The 25,928-nt window shown below is 39.4% G+C and overlaps 2 protein-coding genes across 3 annotated transcripts; both read left to right on the forward strand.

Moving 5' to 3' along the window:
• Nucleotides 1–21: 21 nt before the first annotated feature.
• lrig2 (leucine-rich repeats and immunoglobulin-like domains 2) lies at nucleotides 22–10,621 on the forward strand. Of its 2 annotated transcripts, none has more exons than XM_033966224.2 (18): nucleotides 22–693; nucleotides 1,085–1,159; nucleotides 1,234–1,368; nucleotides 1,574–1,717; nucleotides 1,802–1,945; nucleotides 2,027–2,170; nucleotides 2,292–2,435; nucleotides 3,886–3,966; nucleotides 4,073–4,144; nucleotides 4,228–4,296; nucleotides 4,386–4,549; nucleotides 4,641–4,952; nucleotides 6,218–6,499; nucleotides 6,740–7,180; nucleotides 7,427–7,579; nucleotides 7,948–8,088; nucleotides 8,218–8,478; nucleotides 8,713–10,621. In XM_033966224.2, the coding sequence occupies exons 1-18, from the start codon at nucleotides 506–508 to the stop codon at nucleotides 8,910–8,912; spliced, it is 3,150 nt and encodes a 1,049-aa protein (XP_033822115.1). In that variant the 5' UTR covers nucleotides 22–505; the 3' UTR covers nucleotides 8,913–10,621. The 2 variants fall into 2 exon arrangements, with proteins under 2 accessions (XP_033822115.1, XP_033822116.1); XM_033966225.2 differs by having other exon boundaries at nucleotides 389–693; nucleotides 8,221–8,478; nucleotides 8,713–10,594.
• A 6,762-nt stretch (nucleotides 10,622–17,383) lies between these two features.
• LOC117371633 (membrane-associated guanylate kinase, WW and PDZ domain-containing protein 3-like) lies at nucleotides 17,384–18,426 on the forward strand. Its single transcript, XM_033967327.2, has 2 exons — nucleotides 17,384–18,208; nucleotides 18,388–18,426. Exons 1-2 carry the CDS (start codon nucleotides 17,876–17,878, stop codon nucleotides 18,424–18,426), a joined length of 372 nt encoding a protein of 123 aa, XP_033823218.1. The 5' UTR covers nucleotides 17,384–17,875.
• Nucleotides 18,427–25,928: the final 7,502 nt, after the last annotated feature.

Consider the following 25,928-nt stretch of genomic DNA (forward strand, 5'->3'; position numbering starts at 1 on the left):
ATCCCTGTAAACATGCAGTGTGGGCGGGGCTTAGCAGATCCCGTGTCATCAACTCAAAGGCTTTGTTGCTCTGATCTAAAACGCTAACAATCACAGGCTCTTCTATATTATAATTGCGGCAAGACAACGTTGGTATATCGTTTGGGCAGAGCGAAAGCCTATTTTTCGGAAATGGAGAGGTATCTTCATCTGGTTCGGGATGAAAAGCAGTTTTTTGTGAATTGGAAATGACTTCCACAGTGAGCTAGCGTTAGCAGTGCTAGCTGTTCTGGGAGGAGTGTTGCCAGATTGGAGCAGAAGGAATTCGCGCACTGAAGAGCAGATGCTGGGAAAACTACACTTAGCATTACTGTCCGTGGTGAAGAAACATTAAGGCTAAATCAAGTTCTCGTTTGGCGTATTAAAAAATAAAGCATCTCTTGATGATCACTTCCATGAACATTCGGCGTGACTGCTAGCGAGCTAGCCACGTAGCCTCGGAGCTCTCCGCAGGAGGACATTTAAAATGGCGGAAGATTGGCCTTTTCTTATGTATCTTTTATTGATGATTCTGACTTTGAGTGTCTGTTCTGCAAAGTTTTGTCCAAGTCCATGCACATGTTTAAGCGGACCTGATGGGATTCGTGTTTTGGAGTGTAATCGGAAAAGGCTTTCGTCTGCTCCCCTTCAAGTGCCTGCCGAGGTGACCCAAGTGTGAGTACAAACAAGCAGCCTGCTACTTTGATTTATTCTTCCAACATGCACGACGCTCTATTCCACTCATTTTAGAATAATTTTAGTATTTTGACTAAAGTTATTGGGATATATTACTAACCTATAGCCATATTAAAACTTGTCCGCGTGTAGTGATAAATCGGCCCATCACTTTTCCATAAAATAATAACGAGGAATTCTATCAATGTGGAATGAGACACATTATCATGTTTAATCATATTTATTTGAACAACTTGTGCATTTCAAATGTAAAAAGTATAAAAAAACAATTTCCTAAGATTGTAAACATAATCTGTAAGTGTTGATAAAAGCATTGTATTCATCATTTCTTCTGTCAACTTTTTAGTTGTGTTATTATCTTGTTTTCCAGAACCTTGAATCATAATGAGCTCACTTTGTTGCCTGTCCTTGGTGACATTTCCTTCAACATTACATCATTATCATTGTAAGTATTAGTTTCTCTGGTAGTCCATGATTGCAATATATGAAGTCAAATACATGTGTTTTTTTATTTTTCAGAATCCATAATCGAATCTCTGAACTGTCAATGCCTCAGCTGCAGTCATATGTGTCTTTAGAGTCGCTGGACCTCACATCAAATTCCATATCTGAACTCAAAGTTGGATCATTCCCATCCATACAGCTAAAATATCTGTAAGTGTACGAAGTTTTGGACATTTATGCTACACAATAACTGACATGGCTCATATGTGCGTTTTAATGAACTTTTTACATACCAAAAGCCAAAATTAAACTCTAAATGATCTGACAGATTGTAGAATTGAAATCAGAATCACCAAGAAATATAAGGCATACATTTCACCTCTGAAGGTCTTTTTTTTTATGTTTTGTTTCATAGAAACTTGAGTAATAACAGGATCAGTATTCTGGAGTCTGGCTGCTTTGAAAACATCTCTGGTTCCCTTCTGGTGTTGAAGCTGAACAGGAATCGATTAGTGACACTGCCTACCAAAGTCTTCAAGCTTCCACAACTTCAGTTTCTGTAAGTTGTGGACGGCATACTCTCAGTGCAAAAAAAAGAAACATTTTGTACATTGACTTAAAAAATATGTACACCTGTTTGCAGTGAAATGAAGCGCAACAAGATTAAGATGGTTGACAGCCTGACGTTTAAAGGGATGGACTCGCTCAAGTCGCTCAAACTGCAAAGAAATGGCATCACTAAGTTAATGGATGGAGCATTTTTTGGTCTTAACAACATTGAGGAACTGTAAGTAAAGTTAAAGTAAAACATAGTAAATGTTGAGCCCGCTTTTTCACGTAATTTGCATTTTTTTAATTTGGGTTACAGAGAGCTAGAGCACAATAATTTAACAGAGGTCAATAAAGGCTGGCTGTATGGGCTACGTATGCTTCGTGTCCTGAGGGTTAGCCAGAATGCCATCAACATCATTCGACCAGATGCATGGGAATTTTGCCAAAAACTGATAGAACTGTAAGTTTGTCAATAAACACATGCGATTAAGACCAGTTATGTGTGACCACTACTTTATTTTGACTAGTTTGGGGTGCTTGAGATAGTGATATAGAATTATTTGTATTTGTATGTTGTGCAGAGACCTGTCCTTCAACTACCTGACAAGACTGGAGGAGACTGCCTTTGTTGGGCTGAGTGTTCTGGACAGTCTGAACCTTGGCGATAACTCCATCAGTCACTTGGGAGAAGGAGTGTTTGGGAGCCTTGGAAGTGTGCGCACTCTGTAAGTCTCCCATTACAGCTTATATTTGTGGTGTTTTTTCTGCTGTTGTGAGATATGTACAAAGGCTCACCATCTGATATAATCACATTTTGACTTGTATTGAGTAGTTTACTAAGTTTGTGTGATTCTTTGCTGAGGCATTCTGTCCTGTTCTTACCCATATCAAATATGTCACTCCTATAATCTTTTTCTAGTAGTTTTGTGTCAGTGAATGGGACATCTTGTTGATTTTCCGGTGCTAGGCCATGGAGACTGGTACACAAGCAGAGCTGTCTTACGGCTTGTTTTATTTTTCCAATGGTAAAAAGATGCAGATGCTATTGATTTGATGTGGCTGTTAAAGCTTGGTTCAAGTCTGAGTCCATTATTACCCATAGATTTCTAGATTTTAGGATAATTCCAACTGACTTTTAATTTTTAATTAGTTCCATGTCAAGATTAGACAAGTTTTGCAACTCCTCTCTGAGCATGTTTCTTTGCCAAGGGTTCATATTAAAAAACCTCTGACTTATGATTGCCACAAAAAGCTCAGTATTGAGAGTGTTATGACCCAGCTTGTGTGGGGACAGGGAAGTAACAAAAAACAACCAAGATGGAACAATGGTAAATTAAGAAGCAATTCAATGAACAGGGATGTTAAGGGTAAACTAAACAAAAGGGGACAAAAATTGTGAAACAAATGGTACCTTGTAAGGGTTTAAACAAAACAAAGGTAAAGTTAACTAAAACACAAATTTTACAGGAACAAAACAAAATCTTGACGAACAGAGTCAGTATTGACAACGAAGTGTCTCACAACACAAAGTCACTACCCCTATAGTCCACAAAAGTGACACACAAATTGGCATACTGGCCACTCCAGGCCAGCAGCCCCGAACAGGTGTCCTGAATCTTCTTAAATTGGTGGGAGGTAGCTGAATGTGGGCCTCAGGATTGGCCAGGTTGTAAAACAGTCCTCCAGTCACTGCCAAGGGCTCCAACAGCCATGATTATGGGGAAACTGGACAGACTCGGGACACACAGACAAAACATAATGCACAAATACAAACAACAAAAAGAACTTCAGGTCCACGGCTATAACAGGGAGGCATATCATTCCAGGTGCTCTCATGGGAGGAAAAAATTGTGTGGTGCCAAAGTTCTTTCTGAGCTGGTCAGGCATGATAGAAGAGAAACAAAGGAGCTCGTCACCCAGCCTGTAAACACAAGGCCTCTTTGGGCTTCCAGTGGAGCCATGAATTGTCAAAGTGCTAAATGGGGCCAATTATGACTGCCTCATCAAACCGACGAGGGCAGTGGACTGTATCACACTGTGCAGCAGGGGTGTATCGCATTGTTAGACTTGTTACTGATTGTTATTGCTAATGACAACCTCACTGGAGAGCTGTCTTCTTGTGTCCATTTTGTGCATTGTGGATTTTAATGTCTTTTGCTGCTTTATCCTTCTCAGAGATATTCGCAATAATGAAATCTCCTGGGCGATTGAAGACTCAATTGGTTTATTTGATGGAATGAAGAAACTAAATACACTGTAAGCATTTTTATTTTAAACTGTAAGAATTACATACGACTTATTTAGTTACAAGTAAGTTGTGTAAAATACATTGACTGTAATACAACTGTCTTCTGATTTTCAGAATACTCCAGAGGAACAAAATCAAGTCAATCACCAAACAGGCTTTTGAAGGCCCCGAGGAACTGGAGTATCTGTGAGTCACTAGTTTGAACTCGTGACATTTTCTTCTGTCATTTATAGAAATGTTAATTCAATAAATGTACTGTTTCCCTTTAGGGACCTGAGCAAGAATGAAATTATGTCTATTCATCCAGAGGCTTTGTCCAACATGGAACTCAAAGTGTTGTAAGTTAATTGTTACTGATGGGTCCTTTTTTCCTGTTTATTTCAATATATTTTAACCAATTTACTCTACTTTCACTTTATTTTAATAGCATTTTGAACACCAGCAGCCTGCTATGTGACTGCCACATGCAGTGGTTGGCTCCCTGGCTCACTGACAAGCCTTTCCAAACATCTGTGTCTGCTGTTTGTGCACATCCTGCCAATCTGCTAGGTCAAAGCGTCCTTGCCATCAGCCTAGACAATTTTGTTTGTGGTGAGTTAATTGTGTGAAATGTGACAGTGAAAAATTATTAAAATCATCCAACTGTTACTATGAAAATCAAATACTTATTACATTCCTACAGATGATTTTCCAAAACCCCATATCACTGTGCACCCTAACACATCTGTGGCTCTGCGGGGTAATAATGTGACTCTGAGCTGCGTGGCCTCCAGTAGCAGTGACTCTTCCATGAGCACCGCCTGGAGGAAGGACGGAGAGGTTCTGTATGATGCCGAGGTGCACAACTATGCCCGTTACCAAGATGGAGAGCTCATTTACACTACAATGTTGCATCTGCTCAACGTCAACTTCACCGACGAGGGCCGCTACCAGTGTGTGGTCTCCAACCACTTTGGATCCAATTACTCCAACAGGGCCAAGCTCACTGTCAATGGTAATTGTTTCTACAGCATTCATTTATTTGAATGGAACTTGTTGCTTTCATGTTGTTTTCCAGACCACACCTATTTACTGAGTATATTATTGATCCATTTTCTTCTGCTTATCCGGGGGCCGAGTGGCAGGGGCAGCAGTCTAAGCAGGGGCTCCCAGACTTCTCACACCTAAGACACTTCCTTGTCCTGCTCCTACTGTGGAACCCCAAGGCCTTCCCAGGACATAGTCCCTCTAGCATGTCCTGGGTCTTCCCCAGAACAGAAACTTGAGCCACTTCATCTGGCTCCTCTCAACTTGAAGGGTCAGTGGCTGTACTCAAAGCTCCTCCTGTATGACTGAGCTCCATACCCTAGCTCTAAGTGAGCACTCAGCCACCCTGTGGAGGAAACTCCTTTCAACTGCTTGTATCTGCGACCTACGGTCGCTGCCCAAAGCTCATGACCATGGGTGAGGGCAGGAACATAGATTGACTGGTAAATCGAGAGCTTTGCTTTTAGACTCGCACTGTAGATGCTGCACCGATCCTCCTGTCAATCTCACGCTCCATACTTCCCTCTCTCGTGAACAAGACCCTGAGATACTTTAACTCCTTCAATCAAGGAGAGAGTCTCCTCTCACCTGGAGAGGGTAAGACACCTTTTTCCGATCAAGAACCATGGCCTTGGATTTGGAGGAGCTGATTCTCATCCCAGCCACTTGACATTCTCCCCAATACAGGTTGCGGGTCCTGGTTTGATGAAGCCATAGGGACAACATCATCTGCTAACAGCAGAGATGAGATCCTGGGGTCCGTGAACCGGCCCCCCTCTGGCCCCTGACTGGGAGTAAATTATTTGATAAAAAAAACACTAAAATAAACCATTGGACTATATAGCTGGTGATATACTGTGATATATATGGGGATCATATGACATTTGGAATATTGTGATATTATTGCACATGCATTGCAGTTGATTGTTCTTCTCAGTTGCAAGAGGACACAGGCAAAGTATGAGAGAGAACCTTTATTTGCTCCAAAATGGAGAAATGTGTTTAAGAACAGCAGACAATAGAAAATAATAAAATCAAGATGAATAACTTAAAAATACATTTAAATTAAATATTTGATATTGCATTTTTTGCATCTGGAAATGCTAGTAATTGTAGTAATAGTAGTAATAGTTATGTATGTTTATGTATGTTTTATATGTTGGTAATTTTAGTATTGAGCATTAGTCTTGGCCAATTGCAGTTTTTTCACCAACCTTCTCTCTTGCCCTGCAGAAATGCCATCTTTTCTGAAAACTCCCATGGACCTGACAATCAGGACAGGGACCATGGCCAGACTAGAGTGTGCTGCAGAAGGCCATCCATCACCACAGATTGCTTGGCGCAAGGACGGAGGCACAGACTTCCCAGCTGCTCGAGAGCGCAGGATGCACGTGATGCCAGATGACGACATTTTCTTCATTGCAAATGTGAAGACTGAAGACATGGGGGTTTATAGTTGCACAGCTCAGAATGCGGCGGGAAGCTTATCAGCTAATGCCACTCTTACTGTTCTAGGTAAGTCATTGTCCTGCACATTCTATTTTGCTGATTTAAAGTTTCAAAGTCATAAATGAATGAATTTGGCAGGCTTAATATTTGGCTTGGACTTATATTCCAAATACTTTTTTGTATTTAGACATTTGTGGCGTAAAAAGGTCTTTGTGTGTATATATGAATAATCCTAATAAAATGGGTGTGATTATTTCCAGTTTTGTTTTGTTTTTTTTCCCTTAAATTTTTGTTTTCTCTTTTCAGAAACTCCATCTTTCCAGAGGCCGCTGGAAGACCGCACCGTAGCCCGGGGTGAAACTGCTGTGCTCCAGTGTATAGCTGGAGGAAGCCCTGCTCCTCGCCTAAACTGGACCAAAGACGATGGACCTCTGATGCTGACAGAGCGCCACTTCTTTGCTGCTGCAAACCAGCTCCTCATCATCGTGGACACAGGCCCTGCAGATGCTGGGAAGTACACCTGCATCATGTCCAACACTTTAGGCACTGAGCGAGGCCACATTTACCTGAGCGTGTCCCCATCTCCAAACTGTGAGACTGGAGCAGCCTACGAGCAGGATGGCTGGACCACTGTGGGCATCGTGGTCATCGTGGTGGTGTGCTGTGTGGTGGGAACATCTTTGGTCTGGGTTATTGTCATTTACCACATGCGCCGCAAGAATGAGGACTACAGCATCACCAATACAGGTATCATACTCTTGTGCTGAGGGATGAAGCTGATAAATGAAACACAAGCAGCATAGTTACAATAACCGTAGTAAATACAGAAGCATAGACTACTGTTAAGGTCATCCTAAATCCAATGCAGCAGCATTGGATTTAGGCAGCCTTTTATATAACAGCATTATATAACAAACAAGTCCTGGCATGTTTTTATGTTTTGATTTCACACAGTTTGACACTAGATTGACAGATGATGTGATTTACTTCCAGATGAGATGAACTTAGCCGCAGACATTCCCAGCTACCTGTCCTCTCAGGGCACTCTGTCTGAGCCCCAGGAAGGATACAGCAACTCTGAAGCAGGCAGCCACCAGCAACTCATGCCTCCTCTCTCCAACGGATATGTCCATAAGGGAACAGATGGTGGGTCATCCCCTTTCTTAAAATGCTAAAATATATAAGCATCAATTCATTACTGATTACTGAAGATGAATTATTATATTGAGTGTTGAAGCACGTAGTGTATCAGTGAAAAAACTATTGATCAAAGATGATTCTGGGTAGAGTCTTTCTCTCCCTGTTTAAAACTGTGACGTGACCTGCTGAAGTCTTAAAGCTGAGAGAATTGTAGCGATTGTTCAGTGGCAAGGCTCAGTTTTCCAAACTTAAATTTTTTGTGGATTTGCAATGAATTGCAAAAACACGCAACTAATCTCAATTGTAATCATTGCCTATAGCTCCTTGTTACATAATCTTTAATTCCTACATTATTAAAGTGCTGTATGTTACAGGTGTATGTTTTGGAGACACAGGCAGTGAAATGGAAGCAGAAGGCAGTAACATATTACACTGTAGAATTGGCTCTTTGTTCAATGGACGAAGCAGCTTCCACCCAGGAGATGTCCGTGAGGGGCTAGGTGGAGGTCAGACAGGTCAGTGCTTGATTACAAGGCTTTGACATGGCCCTTAACCCTCTCTGTACTGTAGATATAATCACTTAACTGGGTTGAAACTAAATAGATCCTATTATTAGACATATGATCTTTTTTCTCATTCTACAGCAGGTGCGGCTCCTCTGGTCATCTGCTCTGACTGCTACGATAATGCTAACATTTACTCCCGCACTCGAGAGTATTGCCAGTATGCCTATCTCGGGGAGGATGCTGCAATGGACAAGGGCCTTAAAACAGGCCTCTCTGAGCATGTTCAACAGGATGACGCTGTGCTGGAGAACTTCATTAGTAACCAGTACAACTGTGGTATTCTCACCTCTCATGACAAAAGCTTGAGTAACCATGCTCCTCCAGATCCCAGCACTCATGGTAAGCCTTTCCCACATTAGAAACTTACAGTGATGTTATGCAGGAGAACTAGGTCCTGTTTTGTGAAAACACTTAAACCCTCTACGCATTGCTGGATTTTTAGAGTCTTAGATCATTTTTAGAACTTGAGACTAAAAACGCAGACCATAGACATAAGGAGAATCTTATCTTCTCTATCTGAACGTAAACACTACAGAGAATGCTTTGCCCAATTTTTTGGTTTGTTTTTTTTAGATTTTCTTGACTGTTCTCACTTGAAAGATGGGAAAGATCCACCTGTGAAATCCCCGACAATCCTGCCTCACCCCCCGATGCATCGGGTGCTCCCTCCATGTGCCTCTGTGGATGGGACAGTGGGGCACAGTGAAAGTGCACAGGACCACAGAAGTGCCTCTAACAGGACTAACCCCTCTGAGCACCTCTCCTCCACATAGGCCCACCTGCCTGTTTATCATCCACTACCTCCAAAGACTTTAGATTATGCCAAAGATACCCTTGACTTGAATGTTTACATTCCTTTTGACTTTGAAGAGCGCTGGATCTGTGTGTGCTGCAAGACACTCCATGTGCTGGACCCCATCCACACACCTAACACTCCTGTTGTCTAAAGAGAACATCTGAATGTATGTCTCTAAGCCATAAAGGATGCTGCCATGGATTAAACAAGCCATGAATACATTCTAATGCTCTTCCCTCTGTCCCCGCCACAGTGGACAGTTTTTCCTCAATATGTCAGGTACGTTGTAGAAGCGGTCCATATGGTGTGAATATATTGAAACAGCCTCTTCTCATGTGGGCAGCATCAGACAGGCCTATGACCAGCAGTTTATAATGATTGATGATCTTTGACCCACAGTTCCACTGCTGCCCCTCTAACATGAACTCATGTCTGGTTCCTTATATGCAAGAGACAATCACACCATCATCTGGTGTGCATAGGAAATCATATATAGTAGCCTCTATATAATGTATATATGTTTATTTGTCTGTACTGTTTAATTTTATCTTCATGTTAATTGTATGTTGTTAAGACCATACATTTATTTGCACATAAGACAATCCTTTGCTGGCTAGACTGTAACAGTTACCTATGACACCTTTTAAAATGCATTTGAAATCAGATCCATCAGCGGTCTTCTGAGTTTATTTGCAGTATACACTGACTTAGGCACTTCATTCAATAGTCAGCAGTGCCTTTTTCCACCAGGACCACCTTTATCATTGAAAACTGTAGTTTTAATCTAAATGTTCTTTTCTTTTTTTAACTGAAGAACTGTGAAAGTGAATGTATTACATTATTATGCCTCTGTATGTACTGTATGTGTACATAAAAATATTATCTAACAAATTACATTTTAATGAGCAGATACCAATTGCGAAGCTTGACAGAATACGGTGCAGTAAAAATACTCATTTATTGTACACCTCTAAAAATTAAAAAAGTAACATCATAAATCTGCATTGTGAGTGTTAAAATGTTTTTGGTTGTCAGTCATTTCACAGCCTTAAGCTACATTTTGTTGTATACAAAAGCTGTTCTGCCTATTGTTTTTAAATGTTATTCCTGTTATTGTTGCACTTGAGACTTGTTGAAGTCTATAGCATCAGGCTATAAGGTCTTCAGCGCTTTGTGATAGATATACCCATATTTGGATTACACAATATTTTTTTTATTTTGCCAACGATGTGCTGACAATGGTTGTAGTGCATTTTCAACAGCCAAATGGTTATATTTTAGTATTAAGTTGCAGAATGGTACTGGTATCTGTCGCACTCCAGTTTTTTGCACTCTTTTGCAAAGTTCAATTTGAGTTGAACTTACTATACTTCCATTCCAGTGTATTTGACACACTCTCTGCTTTACAGAAATCATGTTGTAATTTAATGGTCTTCTCTGGCTCAACTAGACAAGAAATCACTATCCAGAGTTTGCTGCGTTTGCAAAAAGTGCTTTTTTTTCTTGTTTATTGCCACAGAACATCCAGTGTCTTTACCAAAGTGTAGCTATGTTTTGACAATTCCCAATGCTGCTTTTTATAATGTAGTTTTGTTTACTTTTTTACTTGTACAGTCTGTAAAGCATGTCCAAAGAGCATTTTTGTTATGTAAGTATTAATCCAACATTAAACATGAATCTTGACATATGAATGGTCATTTAAATGTATTTAGACCTGAGCCTGGGACAACATCCCAGTGAGGGACTCATTAAAACCGCATCCGGAGCATGGAAAATGCCAAAAATCAAGTAGTAAACATGCCCTGACATGCCAGTGAGAGCTGTCAAGAATTAGAACTCGACGAGCTCTGAGTTAAGAAAAAATAATGAAAGACGACTCGGTAGCGGCACCTCAAACTTTGATTTTCATGGGGCCAATGGGAGCCCGACTTGGAAAAAAGTCAACGTAAAAATTTGAAACTCAATGAAAAATGAAATTATGGCCCCGCCCTAAAATGTACAGGAAGTCGGCCATATTGGATCAAACGCGTGAATGACAAAAGTGCACACCCTCGCATTCAGGACATTTCCTTGCACAGTTTTCATTACAACCACTTCAAATTTGGCCAAATTCCACTAAACCCATGTGTGATTAAAGATTATCAATTACATTTTGATTATGACTTTGGGTGTGATCAGGGTGAATTTTCAACGAAATCGCAATTTTTGGAATATGTCAATAAAATTGTTACGTGCTAGTTGGTTGATGTTAAAAAGCCGGGCGTAGAACAAGAGTGAGAACGTGGAGACAGGTCAAACGGTCTTAAAGTAAATTTATTATTACAAAACTGCTCAAAAAGGTGCACAAAGTAAAACTAGATAATACAAAAGTAAAATACAAATAGTTCACAGAAAAATGCTGCAGTGGAGGACCCACTGGTCGCTGGTGGAGTGCGCAGCTCCGGGCTATTATATCCTGCGCTGATTTCTGAGTCGCTCCAGGTGCGCTCAGCCGGTGGGTGGATCTGGGAAAAAATGGGAGGCAAGGCCAAAAAAAGGACTAGTCCATAACAAAAATATTTCTCTTTCACACATTTTGTGTTGGGAAAACGCTAATGCAGCGTTTATGCACATTTGTGAGCTGAACACAATGATGTGTAAATCGTGGTAGTATTTCACAAAATGGCTCTCTAGCGCCCTCTTTAAATTTCATTTTCAAAAACTCATAGAATACAATCTTTTCGTTGTGGACTTTTAAAAATTCACAGGGGCCTTATTTGTGATGGGGCACAATGTGAGAAAGTCACATGTTTCTATCTCTTATGGTTTAGGAAAAAAATAATGGGTGGGAAAAAAATGTCCATTGTTAGGCCGAGCCTGGGACAACGTCCCGGCGAGGGACTCATTAAAACTGTGTCCAGAGCCCGGAAAATGGCAAAAATCAAGTAGTAAACAATCAAGTAGGCCCGACATGGCAAAAGACGACTCAGAAGTGCCCCCTCAAACTTTCATTGAGCCAATGAGAGCCCGAGCCGGAAAAAAGTCAACGTAAAAATCTGAAACTTGTATCAAAAAATAGAACATGTCAGGACATGACAAAAATTATATTATGGCCCCACCCTAAAATGTACAGGAAGTCGGCCATATTGGATCAAACCCAGAATTGACAAAAGCACACACCCTCACATTTAGGACATCTCTTTGCACAGTTTTCATCACAAACAATTCAAATTTGGCTAAAACCCACTAAACTAATGTGCAATGAAAGATTATCAGTTGTGTTTTAAATATGGCTTTGGGTGTGGTCATGGCGAATTTTCAACAAAATTGCAATTTCTGGAAAATTTCAAAAAAATATTTTACTTTCACATATTTTTTTGTTGGGAAAAAGCTAATGCACATTTGTTAACTGAACGTAATAATATACAAACAATACATTATCTCACAAAATGGCTCTCTAGCGCCCTCTTCAACTTTCATTTTTAAAAATTTATAGAAGACAATCTATTTGTCATGGACTGATGAAAAATTCACAGGGGCCTTATTTGTGATGGAGCACAATGTGAGAAAGTCACATGACTGTAGCTTTTATTGTTTAGGAGAAAAACAAAGGGTGGAAAAAAAAATCCATTGTTATTATACTTGCCGCTTTGAGGCCATTTTTGACCCCCTGAATGTTAACAAAAAGTCAATTTTATTGGACCCAAAATTCAAGTTTGGCGGAAAAAAAATCATTTTGATGTTCACAAAGATTATTCTTTCAAAATGACTCAATAGTACCACCTCAAAAATAAAAATACATTATGGCAATGAGAGACCTCTTTCATTGTAGACAAATGAAATTTGGTTCAAACATAGAACATGTGAAGGCAAGTAAAAAATATATATTATGATTTCACCCTAAACCCTACAGGAAGTCGGCCATTGTGGGCGGAACCCATTTTTTTCAAAATTTTAACTCTCACGTTTGAATTTTTTACACTATGGATGTTCATTCAAGAAACTTGCAAATTAGTCAAAATGAACTAGACCCATGTGGGATTATAGGCTACTCTTTTGGATTTTGCTAAGCCATAAAATGTCGGGGTGGCCAACATGCAAACAAAAATGGCGTTTAGTATTTACTTGCACTTAACTCAAACATGCTGTGCCCTGTAAACCGGCATTAATATATGTTTTGGTAACACTATTGATCTGAACCTAATGATATACTTTACATAGCTGAGACAATCCCTTGCTCCACAGCGCCCCCTTGAAATTCTGAATGGGATCCAAAAAATTTTACGTTGTCAAAAACATTTGAAATTTGGCATGGACATTCCCATACCAAACAAAAAATCCAATGAGAACATAGCTCCATTTAAAAGTGCATTGCCATGGCAACGTCTGACATTTTGCATTGAAATAGATGGGTGTTTTGTTAAGTGGGATGAAAAAAATGAGTTTGTCATAGACTACACATGAAAATGTCAGAAATGCTCTCATTGGAATGAATGGAGTAGTATTACTCAGTCGCTGATTTTGGGGGGAGGGGCAATGTAAGCGGGAACGAGAGGCAAGAACTCCATGGTGCCATGTACCGCGTGGTCACAAGCGGTGGCAAGGGCCTTTATCACTGCTTGCAGCTTTAATTGTATTGTATTGTATTTAAACTTCTACTGTAATTCACTTGATGAACAATATATATATATATATATATATATATATATATATATATATATATATATATATATATATATATATATATATATATATATATATATATATATATATATATATATATGATGATAATCTAATCCTATGATGTATTCCAGATCTGATCCAGAGGTAGCATATATGGAGAAGGCTGTGACAGAAGGACACTTTGCACTGTTTTCTGGCCATGTTTGAATGTTAGTGATATAGTAATATAATGTTAAAAATATTTCCCTTTGAACAAAATACCATATAATTATATGGTTGTTCTTACACCAATTCTTACTCCCAATTCCCAAATGGGTCCTCAAACTTCTTCTCATCCCCTAAAGCCTTCACATATCCAGCCAGCACCACTGCCTCTCCTGACGTCTTTGATCTGCAGACTTCAGTTTTCTCCCTCCCCCTCACTGCTCAAAACTCATCTGTTCAAACTTGCCTTTCCATAATGCCATTTGTCATGCCATTGTTTTGTTAGTTGTTTTTTTTGTTTTTTTTTTTTCCAACGGAATGCATCTGTGAATCTACAGTGCACTTCATGAATTTAATAATATTAAGTAAATTAATATTAAGTAAATTAATTAAAGATTATTTTGTATTACTTTTAAAATGAATAAATTCTCATGGGCCTGTGTAAATGAACCCCACATTTAAAACAAAGAAACAAATGGGTTGAGTTCACATGAAATCACAACATTTCAGAATCCCTGTGCCTATATTTAACTGAGCTAGAGGACAGAATAGAATTCTTTGGTGGAATTTTCATTGAACCAGGTTGGACCTGGTTTATGGTTATTGTCTCTGTAATTACTCAACCTATCCTCCTGATAGGAATCAATAACTGGCACAAAGTTCAACACTGTCTCTGTTGGTATAAATGAACAAAAGTGGAATATGATTACTTCAGAGTTGGTGTCATTGTTTAATCCCAAAGACATAATTGTTGTCATTTGAAAGGACTCAAAGCCATAAAATGAATAGCCTATAGCAAGTTTGTGCATAAGGTTCAATATTTGCGGATCAAGAACAGTGAAAAGAACAGTGAGTTGTGGGAGTAGAGTGGTTGGGTGGAAGGGCATGTGTGATTATTTTTACTTGACTGTAAAGCACTTCATGTTATATATTTGTATGAAGAGCGTTTTAAAAATAAAGTGATTTGATTTGATGTGTATTTTGCACAGCCAGTCCCAGGAGCTGATCTGACTGTGCTTTTAATGTGGCCCATTTGTTAAGCTGTTTTTCTCGTCTTCTGCTTTCACCACAGACACTCAGCATTGTTAACCATCTTTGAGCACATGATGAAATATTCAGCTCTGCGTCCAGTGCTTTGTAATTAACCACACACTTGTAATGCATCACGTTCTGAGAACAGAAGACTACTGCTTTTATCATTTCCTTTAAAGTCATCTACACCTGTTCTTACTGTGAAATACAGTGAATGACAATTTTGGCTAGATGAATGTTGTCACACAAATATTTTCCCAAAACACCAAAAATTGTATCGTACTGATTTGTGTAAAAGGACTTCAGAGGGAAGAGGAAAGACACATAGTAAATGTGCTCTTTACTCAAGCAAGAGTAAACTCATTTTTATGTACATATTTTTCAAGAACTGTAAAAGTGATCCTGACTACCTAAATTCTGCTCATTTTGAAAATGTTTATTACCTTCTGTAAGTGAATAACTCTATCCTTGCATAATGTTAAATGATATTCCTAGGATAAAGATCAGGTTGTTTCCATGCTGAAAACGCCATTCACTCCTAGAGTCAATAAGTAGCCTTGAAAAAATGTTGTTCACTACAGTGAATAAGTAAACAGGTAGGCTTTAAAATAGCTGCTAAAAGATACATGGATGTGGTGTAAGAAAAACAGGATGGATAGAGGTACTTAAAAAGAAAACGTGTTTTTTTTTGGCATTTTTGACAAGAGACATTCAGTGGAAAGTGCCATAAAACTCTGGAGGTCACAGTGGCTCAAACCAACCAGCAGGGGTCGCTAAACGCCATTATTTTAGAGGTGACATTGTGGAATCCGTGACATCAGGAGGGCAGATGGATCATTTTAATTACAAAACTCAACTGTGCATTTGCAATTATAAAAGTATACCTTGGCAAAAAATTTATTTAAGCAACTTTGTGATAATATCCAACAATTGCAATTGACATATTAAAATGCATTTGTTATCGTTGGACGACAATGCACCAGGCAATTCTGTAGACATAATTCCTGCCAAATGTGCCCCTCAGTCAAATTTAAAAGCACAATTTATACAATGGATCAATTAAATTGACTGACATCTGGAGGTTTTTAAATCCTAACAATAAAGAGTACAGCTGGAGCTGTCAGCTTCAGAACTTCTCTTCAAAGCTGGAAAAAAAACAAAAAAAACAACACTCTTAATTTCTGGGCACAAAGAGACATCTCAGTCTGGGGTAGAACCCTACTGACAAAAGCTGAAGGAGTTTCCTGTTTTATTTATCCTGCTTTATCTTTAGATGTGGGGGAAACTGTATCTAATGAAATCAACACATTGTTTACAGATTTTATTTGGAAAAACAAACAACACCAGATTAAAAAAGACAATACTTAGCACCCCTAAGGGGGAAGAGGGATTCGAACTTATGAACTTCACAGTATGAAATCAAACTTTTAACATGACATGTCTTAAACAATGCATTACCTGCCCTGATTCTCTATGGTACTTCATCCCCAACAATGTCTTCTAAACGGCTGGTGGTCTACAGTTGCTTTTGAGATGTAATTAAAGTGTTGCAAATGACCTTTTAAACAAGCAGCATTATTTATTCAATTCAATTCATTTATTTCTGTAACGCCCAAAATCACAACAACAGTTGTCTCGAAGGCCGTTCATGTTTTGGTTGATGGGGGAAACCGGAGGAAACCCATCCAGACACATGCAAAACTCCACACAGGAAGGCCTGGGCGACCCGGGGATTGAACCAAACCTTCTTGATGTGAGGCATGAGTGTTGCCACTCAGCCACCGTGCTGCCTACACACAAAAACAAAACAACAGGAAAAATCAGACAAAACAAATGGGTATTAGCCAATTTGCCACACACAGCATAACTTTTTGCCACATAAATGCATAATCTGGAACAATGCATACATTACTAAAATAAATAAATCACTTTACTGGACAAAATGAATAAACAAGAAAATAATTTATTTACAAGAATTATTTGATGAGTCAAGGGAAATTCATAGTTATAACAGCCAATCAAGTCCCAGTCTCACCGAAATCTAATAAACATCTAATTATAAAAACAAACATATCTGTAAAACCTACACCTATCTGCAAAGCAGTGTGGAACACAGAATTGGAATGTATAAGGATATACCAGTAGATGGCGGTGTTGACACGCACGTTGTTGGGAGTCTGGGAGTCCATCACCTTTCTCGGCTTGTCTCTTTTTCGATAGAACCTAAATGAAAGCAGAAACCTGTCCATGGTGTGTATCACGGTTAGTGTAGTGTGTTTACTGTAGGAACTAGCCTATAAAGCAGACTTGTAACATAGCATTTATAGACTTTAATATTGAAATAGTGAGTTTGGTGTGAGGAGCACACAGAGGAAACATGCCCACACATTATTTTCCTTCTAAGCGCTTGTTGATTTAATACCACAGCGCACCAGAGGATGGAGCCAACACGAGCGTCTGGAACACTGCGAGCGTAAAAGGGGCGTTTCGGTTCTTCGTGTCTGTCTTTTGGCGCTGCCAGGTGTGTTCAGACCTGTCAACAAACGCGCTTTACAGATGCCTCCAAACTGAGTGGATTTCTGACTCTGACGCTTTCTCTGGCCGCGCTCCCGCTGTGTGAGAGAGGATATTTACCGTTTTAGCGCTGCCACGGCTACAGATGCAGCACCGTATTGCTGTGTGACAGAAAATATAACCATGCTTTTGACAAGTTGACAGCGGAGGAGTCCAGCGCAGACGTTTGGCAACGAGATTTTGGTCTCTACAGTAGCAATGGAGCTCTGTTTTTAAACGCATCTCCCTCTTTACGCACAAGGATTGCTTGGAAATATTGCATCCTCCAAGGTGCGCGCGTAAACCCCAGGGGCTGGCACACCTTAACCGTTGAAACCATCCAACAAACGTCAAAGACATGAAATCCTCTTCGTGTCTCGAGAAGAAGAGAAGAGGGTTTTTCTGGCTGCCTCGCGTTTAACATCCCAAAAGGGCAAGGGGTGACATCAATTAAAACGCTATAGAAAACCAAATCACAATTAGGTAAGCATGTCCAGAACATTAAAGAAGAAGAAACATTGGTCCAGTAAAGTGGTGGAGTGCGCAGTGTCGTGGGGAAACCTGGGGGACTTCGGCTCCGTAGTGGAGGTTCTTGGCGGAGCTGAGGTGGGACAGTTTCCGTACCTGGGCCAGATGAAGCTGGACGTACTGGTGTGTCACGTCGGGAAGCTGCCCTATTACGGGGACGTGCTGCTGGAGGTGAATGGCACCCCTGTGAGTGGACTTACAAACCGCGACACACTGGCTGTCATCCGCCACTTCAGAGAGCCCATCCGCCTCAAGACCGTCAAACCTGGTACGTCTACACCTCACGTTCACCTGGTACACAGAACGCTGGGACATGCCAATGGATGCACATTGTTGTGGTTCTTTTTGCCAGACCTATTTCAACTTGTCTGATTTTTATACTTTGCTATACATTTGGTGAATCTCATGACAGTTTTCCATTAGAACCCTCTGTCTTCTATCTAATTGGATGTATTCTTTCCCCACTTTCTTAGGAGTATAGTAACAGTGATGATGGGAATAATGGCGAGTAGCCCGGTTGGAGCCATTCAAACTAAGTGCACTTTACATGCGTAGGAATAGAGCTGATTACATCCTCCATTATTCAGCCTCTATAATGCTGCTGCTGCCCAGTAGCCACAGGGGCATAAGCTGGGGGTCCCATTGCTCTTCATTTGCAATAATCAGGCACCGGGATAATCATGTATAACAACCCTCCTGATTGAGTTTGGTCCCAAGTTTTTAATCTGGAAACAACAACTGTTCTGAATGTTACATCAGCTACAATGACTACAAAGAACAGCTGAGTGCTGTGCCCTAAAGCCAGGAGCCCTCCTCACATCACTAGCTTATATCTGAATCTGTCTTTCGTGATCTGCAGAGATATTTGATATATTTGAGTTTTTGAACAAACAAACAAGAGGTTTGCCTTGATTTATCTTGCACATGAAGGCAGTGTGTGTGTGTGTGTGTGTGTGTGTGTGTGTGTGTGTGTGTTTTGATGATGCTACACTCCCCAGAGCTCCTCACACTACGCTCTATGCCCCACTAACCAAGGATGATTAATAAAGGCCATACAGCAGCAAGAAAGCAGAAGCAGCAGCCGCAGTGGCAGTAGCAGAGAATGGAGTGGAGAGAATGGTCTCAGTCTTTAGCTGTAGGCTGTACTCCCACATCAGTGTGCTCTTTAACGCTCACAGGGAAGTCATGGGTCACCAGCGTGGCAGCATTCCTCACCTCATTCTTTTGTGGCATTTGTCATCCTTACCAGGGTGGCTATAATTGCCTTGCCCAGTTGTACACGTCCATACATTTTGCATCTGCTTTGCCTGTGTTCACACTTAAGTCACACTGGATGTAGACCTGGTTTGGTCCTGGTCTAGTCCTGGTCTAGTTGAGGTTTGGTCCTGGTTTGGTCCTGGTCTAGTCCTGGTCTAGCTGAGGTTTGGTCCTGGTTTGGTCCTGGTCTAGTTGAGGTTTGGTCCTGGTCTAGTCCTGGTCTAGCTGAGGTTTGGTCCTGGTTTAGTCCTGGTCTAGTTGAGGTTTGGTCCTGGTCTAGTCCTGGTCTAGTTGAGGTTTGGTCCTGGTCTAGTCCTGGTCTAGTTGAGGTTTGGTCCTGGTTTGGTCCTGGTCTAGTTGAGGTTTAGTCCTGGTCTAGTCCTGGTCTAGCTGGGGTTTGGTCCTGGTCTAGTCCTGGTCTAGCTGAGGTTTGGTCCTGGTTTGGTCCTGGTCTAGTTGAGGTTTAGTCCTGGTCTAGTCCTGGTCTAGCTGGGGTTTAGTTCTGTGTTTATCCTCAGTTTAATCACATTATTTATGGTGTATGTGTGTTTGTGAACATAGTCTAATATCAGTCAGATTTGGAAGAACAGCACACATCCAGTTACCATAGGGATAATTTCTTTGACTTGTAAAATTGTATTCTTCCCCCCGTATTTTGTGTTGAGATGATTAAAGATTACTTATACTTATGCTTCATAAGTTTAGAAAACATCTTTCCAGTAAATGAATCACATGGCAGTCATTTTTGAGACATATGCTACAGGACACTAATCTTTAACCCTATACCTAGATGATAAGAAATAATTAACACATATCACATATTTCAAAACATAACACATATTTGCACAGTGATGTTAAATGAAAGAATTGGGGCCCCAGCTCTGTGTCATTTACTTATGTCTGGTGAGTCCTGCTTAGCTGTCCAAATCTTCATCCTCATACATTTATGCATGTGCTTGTGAGATTTGTTACTCATGAAAAGGCAGCATGTGAAGGCACATACAGATGGGCTTGTTAAATTTATGCTCGTGTGCATGTCCACTCTTTGTGTACACGTCTGTTAACCTTATGTTTAATTCACACTTGACTTCTTACATAATTGAGACATTGAGTGGATTTTCTGCACTCTCTGATAGAAGCCTTAGAGGATCAGCTGTTAACTATAGAAAGTGCCCACATGACAGATAACAATGGGCAGAATGCAGCGTGAGGGCCGGCAGATGTTGCCTCGCACGCTCCTTAAGCTGCTCCATGCATGATGTCTCGAGATGTACAACTTATACTGGTGCCATTTTGACTGACAAAGTTGAAGCACAAGGGAGAATGGAATTTCACAGTATTCATCCATCTTAACTTTTCACAAACTGACAAGGAGGATAGATGCTAAGACACAATCACACCAGTGCATTGAACTGTTGTGTCTCAGGTCTTTTATCCTATGTTGTTGCCCTGCATTTATGAATTAAAGTTAAATAGTTGTAAGTAGTATCAGGAGTCATCATTCATGTCGATATATACTCATACAAATACTCATAATCGTGACATTTTTAGAAGAAAAGTCATGATATGAAAAGTAAGTTTATTTGTGTTTTGGTTTTTTTTCATGATCTTGCTGTTTATGCCACATTGACTTTAGAATTCAGAGAGTTTGATTTGATAAACCTGGGCACTTACTAGGGGAACAGTAACTTATTCGACAGCGGGAATGACAGAAAGATTTCACTGTTGTTTGGTGTCACTAGTGAATACTTTTAAAATTTTGTTGTTTAAAGTTTTAGGTAGTGGCATCTCTACATCCAGTCATCTATAATCAGAGCATTTCTAGATCTATGTATTACGTGAGCTTGAGCTTTATTTCGATTGCCCTTTTGTTTTTGGGTCACTCTTCAAATCATTTGCCTCAATCCGTTCATCTATGAATGAATGTCACCTTGATGAATAGTATGTGGAATTGGCACAGGTTTTCTATCAAATGTCCTTCCTGATGCAACCCTGCTCATTTATCATTTCTTGGCTTGATTGCTATTTTTGTGTGATTGCTGGAAAAAGGGGAACCGAGCTTCTTGACTTCCCCCCTCTGGTGAAGGAGATCATATACGGATTGACAAAAGATAGCTCCTATTTCTGTCCCCTCCTATATCATCTCAAGGTCTGTCTATGCCTCCATCATGTCTCCGTGTTACAGTTCTCATTTCCCCAGCATCTTTGATTAAGCTGGAAGGTACCTCTATTAAAAGCCTGCTGCCTGCTGCTTCGCTGATCTATTTTTGCTGAAACTCCAACTAACGATCAGAGCGGAAGTGTGATCAAAAGCTCTGTGAATGCCATACCAGAATTTCTCCTACCGTATACATATTTCTGTGCTAAGACGTGCCTATTCACTGCTTCAATCACTATAAACAATCAAAACAAGTAATGTGTAACAATTTATACGCTACTGAATTGTGTATCTCATTTTAACATGTACCCTGTAGAGTGTTATTACGCTTGTTTAAAATAGACAGTGCAAGACTCTTTTCAAAGCCTTTTCTGTAGCTAATGGAATGTTCGTCATAGCCTCCAGTTACCATAGGGATGGCCATTTCATTCAACACTAATGTAATTTTGGCAAAAAATGTGAGATGGTGAGATGCAGCGTTTCTTCTTTGTACTTTCCGTGTGAATAGTTTTGTATTATACGACAACAAGAACACAGTGGTTTCCTAAAAGATATTCTGTTTTTTGACATGTATTATTGGAAAATCTTTGGAATTTAACAACTATGAATATAATGTTAATTGATTCAGATTTATACAGTTGTCCTTTACTATGTTTCTCCTTTTTTGCTGCATTGTTCATCTACTTATTGTAAACTAAAACACTGTAGTAGGGTTGTCAAAAGTATTGAAAATCAGCTAATATTTGATAATAAAACTAGTATTCTGTATGCCTTATTTAGGGTTGTGTTGTGTTTTGTTTTTAGTTTTTTTTGTTTAGTTTTTTTTTTTTTTTTTTTTTTTTTTTTTTTTTTTTTTGCAGCTGGCCTGTAGTTTTGTTGTTTTATGTGTATGGGTGGGGTTATTTGTTAAATATTGGGAAAAAAGAACATGTTTTAATAACAAGTATTGTGCACTTCATTGTACCTTTTGGCAGTTTAATAAAAAGACCTTTGAAAGAAAGAAAAATAGTATTCAACCCTATTTACCAGTACTAAAAAAGTAACACTCACAGTACAGAAATGAACCTTTCTCGAATAGCGTTTGAATGATCTTAAGATGTATCAGAACAAGTATGAGACTACAAAGACTAGTATACACCCGTGGACCACTATGGAACCTACCTGGATGACTGAGGGATTACACACATATAAGGCCACATGGGAATATAAAGGAAAGTACTATGATTTAATGCTGAAAATCACATTCTATCATCTAAAAAAAGAGTGTTTTTCATCATTGTGGTATCAGAATCTTCCATATCAAAATCGACTTTGAAATTTTAGTATCGTGACAATACTGCACTGGAGCAAATTTGTTATTTTCAAAACTCTCTTTTCATATACCACTTGAGACCAACTGCTCTGAACATTTAATACGGTTTATTTTTAACCTTCAATTATTCTGATTGTTTTGTGGTTGCATCCTCTTGTCAGCAGTGTGACGCACAAAAGAGTGGAAAGAGTTGATTAATTATACCTTAAAAGATTTTCCCTTTGAGCACGTAGCGTTGGGTGTAAGTTTTCCCAAAATCTCTTGATCACTGGGGACTAACATTTCTGATATTAATTGATATTTTGCCTTTTTCTAAGCTGTTCCGCTCTGCACCTTTCCCTTTCACCTCCTGATTGCATGAATAGTGAAGAATTGCGGCTGACACGAGCCCCTAAGCCCTGTATCAGACTGCAATAGTGAGTGTGGGCTAATCACATTAATGCACCTCTCATACCAGGAAGTGCCTCTCAATGGAATCATCCTCTTGACAGGCGATGCTTTGTCACCACGGAGATTTTCAGGGGAGAAAAAAAGATCTAGTAGTGTGGGAATACATTCATACAAGGCGGTCAGATAACTAGTCATCTGCTTTTGCCTTGGAAATGTTCTGGCTGTCAGTGGGATGATGCTACAGTGGAGTGACTGAGACCTTCCCCTGATTAGGAGGATTTAATGCACATTCATTACTCTTTTGTTTTCATTTCATCTCTTTTGTTTTTCATAGGCTCTTCTTTACTTCACTCTTTGATTATAATGTACTGTGCTTGTATATATCTAGAGATGGGACAATAAACAATAATATAGTTTATCGTGATAAAAAGGGTAGACAATCACCATTATATCACCAGAATGTGCAGAAAAAGGCTACTTCTCCCTGATTGTTTCACTTATAACAATTGAACAGTGGAATTATTCATATGCAGAACATTTTTAAACGTCCAACAACTTAACAATTATCGTCTTCTGCTTGACATCGTTTTCCTTTTTATATTGGCCTTTTCTATTTAGTTTTTTCGATTGACCCTGGCTTAAAGCTGGCATTAAGGCTGAATAAACATCTCCATATAAACATCTCTGATAGAGCGGTCAGATCCACTCACCCATAGGTCCGCGGTGCAACTCTAGCTCCTACAGATGAATGGTGTCGTTGTGTCCTTGAACAAGACACTGGACCCACCTCGCCCTCAGTGTCTGCGTACTTTGGTGTATGAATGTGTGTGTGAATGGGTTTGTTGATCTAAAGGTAGAAAAGAGTTATATAAAATGTGACCATTGCCCATTGAATATATCATAAAAATGTATTTAAAATGGCTATACTTATACTTATACTTACATTTACAGGTTACATTTACTAAAAATTCATGCTTAACAGGTAATTGTTAAATAAAGTGACCAGTTGTTGATAGATAAATGTTGAATAAAGTGTTCTTACTTTTTAATATTAATTTTTTCATTTTAATATCCCAAACATTTCATTTATAATAATATGACAAAGGATGTTCTGCTCCTTTGCATTTCCCCAGTATTTAATTTACATATATTCAAACAAAGGTCATCAGGTAATTTCTATCCCATATAGTATCCTCTCTCCTCTTTTCTTCCCTGTCCACCTATCCTCTCCATCGTCTCCATCTCTCAAGCGTTTTGTTGATCTACAGCCAGTTTGTCCTGGTTGACGCTCATCAGCCATCGTGTCCCTGTGCCGCAGGCGTCTGTCAGGTCTGTGCCGGAGTGCTGCTGTCCTGCTCTCCCCATACACACATAAACACACTCACACAAGCATATATCACACTCACACACTCTTATACACACTCATATACACACGCACACGCATATCACACACACACGGGCACAAGGAAATGAATCTAACCAGGCTGCAAAAATGTCTATTACCACAGTTAATTTAAACGAGACAGTGACCCGGAGTCATTTGATCCAGCTGACTTCTACAAGGAAATATGTGGATGTCTGAGAGCTCGGTTAATAAATTTCTATTCCTGTGATGGGCAACTGAGATTCACAGCTTTTTTATTTTGTTGTAAATTTCTGCTCAACAATATTGCCAAGACCACCAATGACGCAGTGCCCCAGACAACCCCAGAATACTGAGGAATGTTCAGTTTAGTTGTTTCATTAATAATTGTGATTGTTCAGGTCTCAATGCAATCATAAGAAAGAAAACATGTATGATTGTGCTCATTTTGGTTTATAGTAATGAATTCATTTCAATTCAGTCTAAACTCCAAACCTTATGCTTCATTTATCTGATTAACTGTTAATATCTTACATTAACAAACCAGACACGTGTTCAGTTCTGTCTGTGCTTCATGTCGCTGAATAAATATAAATGTGTTATGTAAGCGTGTTGTACTGATATTCAGCCTGTTGTTCTCTATTTTATTGTTATTATTATAACTTGTCTTTAAAGATAAAATGTCTGTTCTTGGTCTCAGATTTTGTAAATAAATTTCCCTAAAAAATGTGACTTATAGCCCTGAAAATATATTTATTGCTCGTGCTATTTCATTTTGTTTGCATCAATTTAAAAATAATAATAATTTTTAAAAAATCAACATAAGTACATGTTCCAAGCATTATGTCCCTCGTCATTATTGACATGAACAAAAGGAACAGGAAGAAGATGAATATTATAAACCCTGCTCCTTTCACAGATTAAAATAAACATTTCTTTAATATTCGTTTTACATACTAGAAGAATTATGATCTGTTGGACAATATTTAAAAAGATGATAAATTCAAGAGTGCATATTTCTGTTCTCTTCCTGTTCTTTAATTGTGCGTTGCAACACTGAAATTTCCCCATTGTGTGACAAATAAAGGTTCTCTTATTTTAGCTTAAACTAAATGGATTTGACTGTTGTTTGGTCAGCATTGTGAATAATCCTACAATTGTTTCTTCTCACAAACACTATCATTTTCACTTTGATGTTAAAATATGCATGTTGCTCTGGTGAAAAGTCCAATTTTGAACAAAACAAATGCTTCTTCCATCCTCAATTTACCCACAGTCCATCTGGACTTGCCCGTGGGCACTCACCGTGTGCGTGTTGGTGCATACAGCTGCTGGTTCAGGGGTAAAGCAGTTATAGCGCATATCCCGGTCCTCTGCATTTTCTCATTATTCCCACTTTAATCAAATTGACGCTGCTCTTGTTGCACACTTGAGCAGCACCTGCGATGGCTGCGGCATACTCAATGAGGAAGAGATGGAACATATATTTGGAGGCTGAGCCTGAGTCTAATCACAGTCGCCTGCTGTCATTCTC

The sequence above is a fragment of the Periophthalmus magnuspinnatus genome, chromosome 5 (genome assembly GCF_009829125.3).
Source record: "Periophthalmus magnuspinnatus isolate fPerMag1 chromosome 5, fPerMag1.2.pri, whole genome shotgun sequence".
Taxonomy (NCBI): domain Eukaryota; kingdom Metazoa; phylum Chordata; class Actinopteri; order Gobiiformes; family Gobiidae; genus Periophthalmus; species Periophthalmus magnuspinnatus.